Source organism: Oncorhynchus tshawytscha, linkage group LG16 (assembly GCF_018296145.1).
Source record: "Oncorhynchus tshawytscha isolate Ot180627B linkage group LG16, Otsh_v2.0, whole genome shotgun sequence".
NCBI lineage: Eukaryota > Metazoa > Chordata > Actinopteri > Salmoniformes > Salmonidae > Oncorhynchus > Oncorhynchus tshawytscha.
The window spans coordinates 362,832-374,859 of record NC_056444.1 but is presented as its reverse complement, the minus strand read 5'-3'; the positions used below and the strand labels follow the sequence as shown (position 1 = coordinate 374,859).

At 65.2% G+C, this 12,028-nt stretch overlaps 1 protein-coding gene across 1 annotated transcript in view; it reads left to right on the top strand.

Moving 5' to 3' along the window:
* LOC112237036 (cysteine/serine-rich nuclear protein 2) overlaps nucleotides 1-12,028 on the top strand; it is a 59,227-nt gene that overhangs the window by 26,927 nt on the left and 20,272 nt on the right. The window contains exon 2 of the mRNA XM_042298654.1: nucleotides 11,702-11,906. Within this exon, the coding sequence (XP_042154588.1) occupies nucleotides 11,711-11,906 (196 nt within the window). The 5' untranslated portion in view covers nucleotides 11,702-11,710. The remainder of the gene's footprint in view (nucleotides 1-11,701; nucleotides 11,907-12,028) is intronic.

Sequence of the window (12,028 nt, the reverse complement as noted above, 5' to 3'; positions counted from 1 at the left end):
TCTCGCTCTCACCCCCCTCTCTCGCTCTCACCCCCCCTCTCTCGCTCTCACCCCCTCTCTCGCTCTCACCCCCTCTCTCGCTCTCACCCCCTCTCTCGCTCTCACCCCTCTCTCGCTCTCACCCCCTCTCTCGCTCTCACCCCCTCTCTCGCTCTCACCCCCTCTCTCGCTCTCACCCCCCCTCTCGCTCTCACCCCCCCTCTCGCTCTCTCGCTCTCTCACCCCCTCTCTCGCTCTCACCCCCCTCTCGCTCTCTCGCTCTCACCCGCTCTCTCGCTCTCACCCCCCTCTCTCGCTCTCACCCCCCTCTCGCTCTCACCCCCCTCTCGCTCTCTCGCTCTCACCCCCCTCTCGCTCTCTCGCTCTCACCCCCTCTCGCTCTCTCGCTCTCACCCCCTCCTCGCTCTCTCGCTCTCACCCCCTCTCGCTCTCTCGCTCTCACCCCCCTCTCGCTCTCTCGCTCTCACCCCGCTCTCTCGCTCTCACCCCCTCTCTCGCTCTCATCCCCTCTCTCTCTCGCTCTCACCCCTCCTCTCGCTCTCACCCCTCCTCGCTCTCTCGCTCTCACCCCTCCTCGCTCTCTCGCTCTCACCCCTCCTCGCTCTCTCGCTCTCACCCCTCCTCGCTCTCTCGCTCTCACCCCTCCTCGCTCTCTCGCTCTCACCTCCTCGCTCTCGCTCTCACCCCTCCTCGCTCTCGCTCACCCCTCCTCGCTCTCTCGCTCTCACCCCTCCTCGCTCTCTCGCTCTCACCCCTCCTCGCTCTCTCGCTCTCACCCCTCCTCGCTCTCTCGCTCTCACCCCTCCTCGCTCTCTCGCTCTCCCCCCCTCGCTCTCTCGCCCTCTCGCTCTCTCGCTCTCACCCCCCCTCGCTCTCTCGCTCTCACCCGCCTCGCTCTCTCGCTCTCAGCCCCTGGCTCTCTCGCTATCAGCCCCTCTCGCTCTCAGCCCCATCTCGCTCTCAGCCCCATCTCGCTCTCACCCCATCTCGCTCTCAACCCCATCTCGCTCTCAGCCCCATCTCGCTCTCAGCCCCATCTCGCTCTCAACCCCATCTCGCTCTCAACCCCATCTCGCTCTCAAGCCCATCTCGCTCTCAAGCCCATCTCGCTCTCAAGCCCATCTCGCTCTCAAGCCCATCTCGCTCTCAAGCCCATCTCGCTCTCAAGCCCATCTCGCTCTCAAGCCCATCTCGCTCTCACCCCCTCTCGCTCTCACCCCCATCTCGCTCTCACCCCCATCTCGCTCTCACCCCATCTCGCTCTCTCGCTCTCAACCCCATCTCGCTCTCACCCCCATCTCGCTCTCTCGATCTCGCTCTCTCGCTCTCACCCCATCTCGCTCTCTCGCTCTCAACCCCATCTCGCTCTCACCCCCATCTCGCTCTCACCCCCATCTCGCTCTCTCGCTCTCACCCCATCTCGCTCTCTCGATCTCGCTCTCTCGCTCTCAACCCCATCTCGCTCTCACCCCCATCTCGCTCTCACCCCATCTCGCTCTCTCGCTCTCAGCCCCATCTCGCTCTCACCCCCATCTCGCTCTCTCGATCTCGCTCTCTCGCTCTCACCCCATCTCGCTCTCTCGCTCTCACCCCCATCTCGCTCTCTCGCTCTCACCCCATCTCGCTCTCTCGCTCTCACCCCATCTCGCTCTCTCGCTCTCACCCCCATCTCGCTCTCTCGCTCTCACCCCATCTCGCTCTCTCGCTCTCACCCCCATCTCGCTCTCTCGCTCTCACCCCTCCTCGCTCTCTCGCTCTCACTCCTCCTCGCTCTCTCGCTCTCACCCCTCCGCTCTCTCGCTCTCGCCCTCCTCGCTCTCTCGCTCTCACCCCCTCGCTCTCCCCCCCCTCACCCCCTCGCTCTCACCCCCTCTCGCTCTCACCCCTCTCGCTCTCACCCCTCTCTCGCTCTCACCCCCTCTCTCGCCCCTCTCGCTCTCACCCCTTCTCGCTCTCACCCCCTCGCTCTCCGCTCTCACCCCCTCTCGCTCTCACCCCCTCGCTCTCTCGCTCTCACCCCTCTCGCTCTCACCCCCTCGCTCTCTCGCTCTCACCCCCCGCTCTCTCGCTCTCACCCCCCTCTCGCTCTCACCCCCCTCGCTCTCTCGCTCTCACCCCTCTCGCTCTCACACCCCCCTCGCTCTCTCGCTCTCACCCCCCTCTCGCTCTCACCCCCCTCTCTCGCTCTCAGCCCCTCTCGCGCTCTCACCCCCTCGCTCTCTCGCTCTCACCCCCCTCGCGCTCTCTCTCGCTCTCACCCAGCCCCTCGCTCTCACCCTCACCCCTCGCTCTCACCCCCCTCTCTCGCTCTCACCCCCTCTCTCGCTCTCTCACCCCTCTCTCGCTCTCACCCCCTCTCTCGCTCTCACCCCTCTCTCTCGCTCTCACCCCCCCCTCTCGCTCTCACCCCCTCTCTCGCTCTCATCTCGCTCTCACCCCCTCTCTCGCTCTCACCCCCCCCCTCTCTCGCTCTCACCCCCTCTCTCGCTCTCACCCCCCCTCTCTCGCTCTCACCCCTCTCTCGCTCTCTCGCTCTCACCCCCCTCTCTCGCTCTCACCCCCTCGCTCTCGCTCTCTCGCTCTCACCCCCTCTCTCGCTCTCACCCCCTCTCTCGCTCTCACCCCCTCTCGCTCTCACCCCCCCTCTCGCTCTCTCGCTCTCACCCCCCATCTCGCTCTCTCGCTCTCCCCCTCTCGCTCTCACCCCCCTCTCGCTCTCTCGCTCTCACCCCGCTCTCGCTCTCTCGCTCTCACCTCCCCTCTCGCTCTCTCGCTCTCACCCCCCTCTCGCTCTCTCGCTCTCACCCCCCTCTCGCTCTCTCGCTCTCCACCCCCTCTCGCTCTCTCGCTCTCACCCCCCGCTCTCTCTCGCTCTCACCCCTCTCTCGCTCTCATCCTCTCTCTCTCGCTCTCACCCTCCTCTCGCTCTCTCGCTCTCACCCCTCCTCGCTCTCTCGCTCTCACCCCTCCTCGCTCTCTCGCTCTCACCCCTCCTCGCTCTCTCGCTCTCACCCCTCCTCGCTCTCTCGCTCTCACCCCTCCTCGCTCTCTCGCTCTCACCCTCTCTCGCTCTCACCCCTCCTCGCTCTCTCGCTCTCACCCCATCTCGCTCTCTCGCTCTCACCCCCCCGCTCTCTCGCTCTCACCCCCCTCGCTCTCTCGCTCTCACCCCTCCTCGCTCTCTCGCTCTCACCCCTCCTCGCTCTCTCGCTCTCACCCCTCCTCGCTCTCTCGCTCTCACCCCCCTCTCGCTCTCTCGCTCTCTCGCTCTCACCCCCCTCGCTCTCTCGCTCTCAACCCGCCTCGCTCTCTCGCTCTCACCCCTCGCTCTCTCGCTATCAACCTCTCGCTCTCAACCCCATCTCGCTCTCACCCCATCTCGCTCTCACCCCCATCTCGCTCTCACCCCATCTCGCTCTCAACCCCATCTCGCTCTCAGCCCCATCTCGCTCTCACCCCATCTCGCTCTCACCCCCATCTCGCTCTCAACCCCATCTCGCTCTCAGCCCCATCTCGCTCTCAGCCCCATCTCGCTCTCAACCCCATCTCGCTCTCAAGCCCATCTCGCTCTCAAGCCCATCTCGCTCTCAAGCCCATCTCGCTCTCAAGCCCATCTCGCTCTCATCCCCCCCCTCTCGCTCTCACCCCCATCTCGCTCTCACCCCCATCTCGCTCTCTCGCTCTCAACCCCATCTCGCTCTCACCCCCATCTCGCTCTCTCGATCTCGCTCTCTCGCTCTCACCCCATCTCGCTCTCTCGCTCTCAGCCCCATCTCGCTCTCACCCCCATCTCGCTCTCACCCCCATCTCGCTCTCTCGCTCTCAGCCCCATCTCGCTCTCTCGATCTCGCTCTCTCGCTCTCACCCCATCTCGCTCTCACCCCATCTCGCTCTCACCCCATCTCGCTCTCTCGCTCTCAGCCCCTCTCGCTCTCACCCCATCTCGCTCTCTCGCTCTCACCATCTCGCTCTCACCCCCATCCTCGCTCTCACCCCATCTCACCCCTCGCTCTCACCCCCTCTCTCGCTCTCACCCCATCTCGCTCTCTCGCTCTCACCCCATCACGCTCTCTCGCTCTCACCCCATCTCGCTCTCTCGCTCTCACCCCCATCTCGCTCTCTCGCTCTGCACCCTCCTCGCTCTCTCAATCTCTGCCCCTCCTCGCTCTCTCCTGGCTCTCACCCCCCTCGCTCTCTCGCTCTCACCCCTCCTCGCTCTCACCCCCTCGCTCTCACCCTCCCCTCTCGCTCTCACCCCTCTCGCTCTCCCACCCCTCTCGCTCTCACCCCTCTCTCGCTCTCACCCCCTCGCTCTCTCGCTCTCACCCCCTCGCTCTCACCCCCTCTCAGCTCTCACCCCCCTCGCTCTCTCGCTCTCACCCCCCCCTCTCGCTCTCACCCCCCCTCGCTCTCTCGCTCTCACCCCCTCTCGCTCTCCACCCCCTCTCGCTCTCTCGCTCTCACCCCCCTCTCGCTCTCACCCCCGCTCTCTCGCTCTCACCCCCTCTCGCTCTCACCCCCTCGCTCTCTCGCCCCCTCGCTCTCTCGCTGTCACCCCCTCGCTCTCTCGCTCTCACCCCCCTCGCTCTCGCTCTCTCGCTCTCACCCCCTCGCGCTCTGTCGCTCTCACCCCTCGCTCTCACCCCCTCCTCGCTCTCACCCCCTCTCTCGCTCTCACCCCCCCTCTCTCGCTCTCACCCCCCTCTCTCGCTCTCACCCCCTCTCTCGCTCTCACCCCCTCTCTCGCTCTCACCCCTCTCTCGCTCTCACCCCCCTCTCGCTCTCACCCCCCCTCTCGCTCTCTCGCTCTCTCACCCCCTCTCTCGCTCTCACCCCTCTCGCTCACATGGCTCTCACCGCTCTCGCTCTCACCCCCCCCTCTCTCGCTCTCCCCCCTCTCGCTCTCTCGCTCTCATTTCTCTCGCTCTCTCGCTCTCACCCCCTCTCGCTCTCTCACCCTCTCACCCCCCCCTCTCGCTCTCTCGCTCTCACCCCCTCTCGCTCTCTCGCTCTCACCCCCCTCTCGCTCTCTCGCTCTCACCCCCTCTCGCTCTCTCGCTCTCACCCCCCTCTCGCTCTCTCGCTCTCACCCCCTCTCGCTCTCTCGCTCTCACCCCCCTCTCGCTCTCACCCCCTCTCTCGCTCTCAACCCCCCTCTCGCTCTCATCTCCTCTCAGCCCCATCTCGCTCTCAACCCCATCTCGCTCTCAGCCCCATCTCGCTCTCAACCCCATCTCGCTCTCAACCCCATCTCGCTCTCAACCCCATCTCGCTCTCACCCCATCTCGCTCTCTCTCGCTCTCACCCCATCTCGCTCTCACCCCTCATTCCCGCTCTCACCCCCATCTGGCTCTCCGCTCTCACCCCCATCTCGCTCTCCCGCTCTCACCCCTCTCGCTCTCCCGCTCTCACCCCCTCTCGCTCTCCCGCTCTCACCCCCTCTCGCTCTCCGCTCTGCCCCCCTCTCGCTCTCCGCTCTCACCCCCTCTCGCTCTCCGCTCTCACCCCCCTCTCGCTCTCTGCCTCTCACTCTCCCCCTCTCTCGCTCTCACCCCTCTCGCTCTCACCCCCCTCTCGCTCTCACCCCCTCTCGCTCTCTCGCTCTCACCCCCCTCTCGCTCTCACCCTCTCTCGCTCTCACCCCCTCTCGCTCTCTCGCTCTCACCCCCGCTCTCGCTCTCTCGCTCTCACCCCCCTCTCGCTCTCTCGCTCTCACCCCCCTCTCGCTCTCTCACCCTCTCAAGCCCTCGCTCTCACCCCCTCTCGCTCTCTCGCTCTCCCCCCTCTCGCTCTCTCGCTCTCTTTCATAACCCCATCTCGCTCTCACCCCCCCCTCTCGCTCTCTCGCTCTCAACCCCATCTCGCTCTCAGCCCCATCTCGCTCTCAACCCCATCTCGCTCTCACCCCATCTCGCTCTCCCGCTCTCACCCCATCTCGCTCTCCGCTCTCACCCCCATCTCGCTCTCCCGCTCTCACCCCCTCTCGCTCTCCCGCTCTCACCCCCTCTCGCTCTCCGCTCTCACCCCCTCTCGCTCTCCCGCTCTCACCCCCTCTCGCTCTCCCGCTCTCACCCCCCTCTCGCTCTCTCGCTCTCACCCCCTCTCGCTCTCACCCTCCTCTCCGCTCTCTCGCTCTCTCGCTCTCACCCCCCCCGCTCTCTCGCTCTCACCCCCCTCTCGCTCTCTCGCTCTCACCCCCTCTCGCTCTCACCCCCCCCCTCTCTCGCTCTCTCGCTCTCTCGCTCTCACCCCCCCCCCTCTCGCTCTCTCGCTCTCACCCCCTCTCGCTCTCTCGCTCTCACCCCCTCTCGCTCTCTCGCTCTCACCCCCTCTCGCTCTCACCCCCTCTGGCTCTCTCGCTCTCACCCCCCCTCTCGCTCTCTCGCTCTCGCTCTCTCGCTCTCATTCCCCCTCTCGCTCTCTCGCTCCACCCCCCCCCTCTCGCTCTCTCGCTCACCCCCCTCTCGCTCTCTCCGCTCACCCCCTCTCGCTCTCTCGCTCGCACCCCCTCTCGCTCTCTCGCTCACCCCCCCTCTCGCTCTCACCCCCCTCTCGCTCTCTCGCTCTCAGCCCCATCTCGCTCTCAACCCCATCTCGCTCTCTCGCTCTCACCCCCATCTCGCTCTCTCGCTCTCACCCCATCTCGCTCTCACCCCCATCTCGCTCTCCCGCTCTCATCCCCCTCTCTCGCTCTCCGCTCTCACCCCCTCTCGCTCTCCCCGCTCTCACCCCCTCTCGCTCTCCCGCTCTCACCCTCCTCTCGCTCTCCGCTCTCACCCCCCTCTCGCTCTCACCCCCCTCTCGCTCTCACCCCCCTCTGGCTCTCACCCCCTCTCGCTCTCTCGCTCTCAGCCCCCCTCTCGCTCTCTCGCTCTCACCCCCCTCGCTCTCTCGCTCTCAGCCCCCTCGCTCTCTCGCTCTCACCCCCCCCTCGCTCTCTCGCTCTCACCCCCCCTCGCTCTCTCGCTCTCAGCCCCCTCGCTCTCTCGCTCTCAGCCCCCCTCGCTCTCTCGCTCTCACCCCCCCTCGCTCTCTCGCTCTCAGCCCCCTCGCTCTCTCTCGCTCTCAACCCCCTCGCTCCACCCCTCTCGCTCTCAGCCCCCTCGCTCTCACCCCCTCTCGCTCTCAACCCCCTCGCTCTCAAACCCCTCTCGCTCTCACCCCATCTCGCTCTCCGCTCTCACCCCCCTCGCTCTCCGCTCTCCCCCCTCGCTCTCTCGCTCTCACCCCCCTCGCTCTCTCGCTCTCAGCCCCCTCTCGCTCTCAGCCCCCTCGCTCTCAACCCCCTCGCTCTCACCCCCCTCTCGCTCTCTCGCTCTCACCCCCATCTCGCTCTCTCACCCCCATCTCGCTCTCTCGCTCTCACCCCCATCTCGCTCTCTCGCTCTCACCCCCATCTCGCTCTCTCGCTCTCTCTCTCACCCCCATCTCGCTCTCTCGCTCTCTCACCCCCATCTCGCTCTCTCGCTCTCACCCCATCCCCTCTCTCTCGCTCTCTCGGCTCTCACCCCCTCTCGCACTCTCGCTCTCACCCCCTCTCGCTCTCTCGCTCTCACCCCCCTCTCGCTCTCACCCCCTCTCGCTCTCTCGCTCTCTCGCTCTCACCCCCTCTCGCTCTCTCGCTCTCACCCCCCTCTCGCTCTCTCGCTCTCACCGCTCTCTCGCTCTCACCCCCTCTCGCTCTCTAATATGGCTCTCACCCCCTCTCGCTCTCTCGCTCTCACCCCCCTCTCGCTCTCTCGCTCTCACCCCCCTCTCGCTCTCTCGCTCTCACCCCCCCTCTCGCTCTCTCGCTCTCACCCCCTCTCGCTCTCTCGCTCTCACCCCCTCTCGCTCTCTCGCTCTCACCCCATCTCGCTCTCACCCCTCTCGCTCTCTCGCTCTCACCCCCTCTCGCACCCCCTCTCGCTCTCTCCCCCCCCTCTCGCTCTCTCGCTCTCACCCCCTCTCGCTCTCTCGCTCCCCTCTCGCTCTCGCCCCCTCTCGCTCTCTCTCGCTCCTCTCGCGCTCTCACCCCCTCTCGCTCTCTCGCTCTCACCCCCTCGCTCTCACCCCCTCACCCCCCCTCGCTCTCACCCCCCTCGCTCTCACCCCCCTCTCGCTCTCACCCCCTCTCGCTCTCACCCCCTCTCGCTCTCACCCCCTCTCGCTCTCACCCCTCTCGCTCTCACCCCCTCTCGCTCTCACCCCTCTCGCTCTCACCCCTCTCGCTCTCACCCCCTCTCGCTCTCACCCCCTCTGGCTCTCACCCCTCTCGCTCTCTGGCTCTCAGCCCCCTCTCGCTCTCACCCCCCTCGCTCTCTCCCCCCCTCGCTCTCACCCCCTCTCGCTCTCACCCCCTCTCGCTCTCACCCCTCTCGCTCTCACCCCCTCGCTCTCACCCCCTCTCGCTCTCACCCCCTCTCGCTCTCACCCCTCTCGCTCTCACCCCCTCGCTCTCTCACCCCCTCTCGCTCTCACCCCCCTCGCTCTCACCCCCCTCGCTCTCCCACCCCCTCGCTCTCACCCCCCTCTCGCTCTCACCCCCCTCGCTCTCTCGCTCTCACCCCTCTCGCTCTCACCCCCCTCGCTCTCTCGCTCTCACCCCCGCTCCCCCTCGCCCTCTGCTCTCTCGCTCTCACCCCCTCGCTCTCTCGCTCTCAACCCCCTCGCGCTCTCTTGCTCTCAGCCCCCCTCGCTCTCTCTCGCTCTCACCCCCCTCGCTCTCTCCTCTCACCCCTCGCTCTCTCGCTCTCACCCCTCCTCGCTCTCACCCCCCCTCTCGCTCTCTCGCTCTCACCCCCCTCTCTCTCGCTCTCACCCCCCCCTCTCTCGCTCTCACCCCCTCTCTCGCTCTCACCCCCCTCTCTCGCTCTCACCCCCTCTCTCGCTCTCTCGCTCTCACCCCCTCTCGCTCTCACCCCCCTCTCGCTCTCTCGCTCTCACCCCCCTCTCGCTCTCACCCCCTCTCGCTCTCTCGCTCGCGCACCCCCCTCTCGCTCTCACCCCCCTCTCGCTCTCACCCCCCCCTCTCCGCTCTCACCCCCCCCTCTCGCTCTCACCCCCTCTCAACCCCATCTCGCTCTCAACCCCATCTCGCTCTCAACCCCATCTCGCTCTCAACCCCATCTCGCTCTCAACCCCATCTCGCTCTCAACCCCATCTCGCTCTCACCCCATCTCGCTCTCACCCCATCTCGCTCTCACCCCATCTCGCTCTCACCCCATCTCGCTCTCACCCCATCTCGCTCTCACCCCATCTCGCTCTCACCCCATCTCGCTCTCCCCCCATCTCGCTCTCACCCCATCTCGCTCTCACCCCATCTCGCTCTCACCCCATCTCGCTCTCACCCCATCTCGCTCTCACCCCATCTCGCTCTCACCCCATCTCGCTCTCACCCCATCTCGCTCTCACCCCATCTCGCTCTCACCCCATCTCGCTCTCACCCCATCTCGCTCTCACCCCATCTCGCTCTCACCCCATCTCGCTCTCACCCCTCTCGCTCTCACCCCATCTCGCTCTCTCGCTCTCACCCCATCTCGCTCTCTCGCTCTCACCTCTCCCATCTCGCTCTCTCGCTCTCACCCCCCATCTCGCTCTCCCGCTCTCACCCCCTCTCGCTCTCCCGCTCTCACCCCCTCTCGCTCTCCCGCTCTCTCACCCCCTCTCGCTCTCCGCTCTCACCCCCTCTCGCTCTCCCCCTCCTCTCTCGCTCTCTCTCGCTCTCACCCCCTCTCGCTCTCACCCCATCTCGCTCTCACCCCCCCTCTCGCTCTCACCCCATCTCGCTCTCACCCCATCTCGCTCTCACCCCATCTCGCTCTCCGCTCTCACCCCCTCTCGCTCTCCCGCTCTCACCCCCTCTCGCTCTCCCGCTCTCACCCCCTCTCGCTCTCCCGCTCTCACCCCCTCTCGCTCTCCCGCTCTCACCCCCTCTCGCTCTCCCGCTCTCACCCCCCTCTCGCTCTCCCGCTCTCACCCCCTCTCGCTCTCACCCCATCTCGCTCTCCCGCTCTCACCCCCTCTCGCACTCTCGCTCTCACCCCCCTCTCGCTCTCTCGCTCTCACCCCCTCTCGCTCTCTCGCTCCCTCCCCCTCTCGCTCTCTCGCTCTCACCCCCTCTCGCTCTCTCGCTCTCACCCCCTCTCTCTCTCTCGCTCTCACCCCCTCTCGCTCTCACCCCCCCTCTCGCTCTCTCGATCTCACCCCTCTCTCGCTCTCTCGCTCTCACCCCCTCTCGCTCTCTGTGTCTGAGGTGTGTTCTGCAGGGCCTCACATGGCAGCACAGGACTAGCTTGTACTCAGCAATTTCCATCGTACACCCCATCTCGCTCTCACCCCATCTCGCTCTCACCCCATCTCGCTCTCACCCCATCTCGCTCTCACCCCATCTCGCTCTCACCCCATCTCGCTCTCACCCCATCTCGCTCTCTCACCCCATCTCGCTCTCACCCCATCTCGCTCTCACCCCATCTCGCTCTCACCCCATCTCGCTCTCACCCCATCTCGCTCTCACCCCATCTCGCTCTCACCCCATCTCGCTCTCACCCCATCTCGCTCTCACCCCATCTCGCTCTCACCCCATCTCGCTCTCAGGGCCCCCATCTCGCTCTCACCCCATCTCGCTCTCACCCCATCTCGCTCTCACCCCATCTCGCTCTCTCTCGCTCTCACCCCATCTCGCTCTCCCGCTCTCACCCCCCTCTCGCTCTCCGCTCTCACCCCCTCTCGCTCCCCCGCTCTCACCCCCCTCTCGCTCTCCCGCTCTCACCCCCTCTCGCTCTCCCGCTCTCACCCCCTCTCGCTCTCCCGCTCTCACCCCCTCTCGCTCTCACCCCATCTCGCTCTCACCCCCTCTCGCTCTCACCCCATCTCGCTCTCACCCCATCTCGCTCTCACCCCATCTCGCTCTCCCGCTCTCACCCCCTCTCGCTCTCCCGCTCTCACCCCCTCTCGCTCTCCGCTCTCACCCCCCTCTCGCTCTCCGCTCTCACCCCCTCTCGCTCTCCCGCTCTCACCCCCTCTCGCTCTCCCGCTCTCACCCCCTCTCGCTCTCCCGCTCTCACCCCCTCTCGCTCTCACCCCATCTCGCTCTCCCGCTCTCACCCCCCTCTCGCACTCTCGCTCTCCTCCCCCTCTCGCTCTCTCGCTCTCACCCCCCTCTCGCTCTCTCGCTCCTCCCCCTCTCGCTCTCTCGCTCTCACCCCCTCTCGCTCTCTCGCTCTCACCCCCTCTCACTCTCTCGCTCTCACCCCCTCTCGCTCTCACCCCCTCTCGCTCTCTCGATCTCACCCCTCTCTCGCTCTCTCGCTCTCACCCCCTCTCGCTCTCTCTGTGTCTGAGGTGTGTTCTGCAGGGCCTCACATGGCAGCACAGGACTAGCTTGTACTCAGCAATTTCCATCGTACATTTCACTCATCTGTTTATGGTCGTAGCAAATCCAGCCTATTAGGCATATGCTCTGATTAGAGAACATATGCCCATGAGTACCACCAGGGGTTTTCAGGCTTTATTATAGTAGGCTATGGATATTATTTATAGTAGGGTAATCAGATGATGTGATAATAGTTAGTTTAATGTGACTTATATTAACCCTGAGACCTTCTTGTGTAGGACGCCTATAATCATTACCATAATCACAACCCACTGCAGTTATGACATGCTGATTATGCTAATTGTAAACATGTTAATAACCCCTCTCTCCTCTCCCTGTGTTTCTCAGATCAGCTCCATGCTAGCTAGAGCCATGAACGGTTTACTGAAGAGGAAGTTTGAGGAGGTCTGTGATGAGGACCAGTGCTACTCCTCGTCCTCCTCCCTGTCGTCCTCAGCCTACTCCGGGTGGGACTCGGAGGGCGAGAGCTGCTACTCAGACACCCTTGACTCAACACCCAGCAACCCTGGTTCTCCAGACACACACTACAATAGTGAGTATCTAATCTACTTCCTCAGGCTTCACTATGCCTTCACTATGCCTTCACTATGCCTTCACTAATCTCCACTAACCTCAGGAGGCTGAGAAGATTTGGCATGGGCCCTCATATCCACA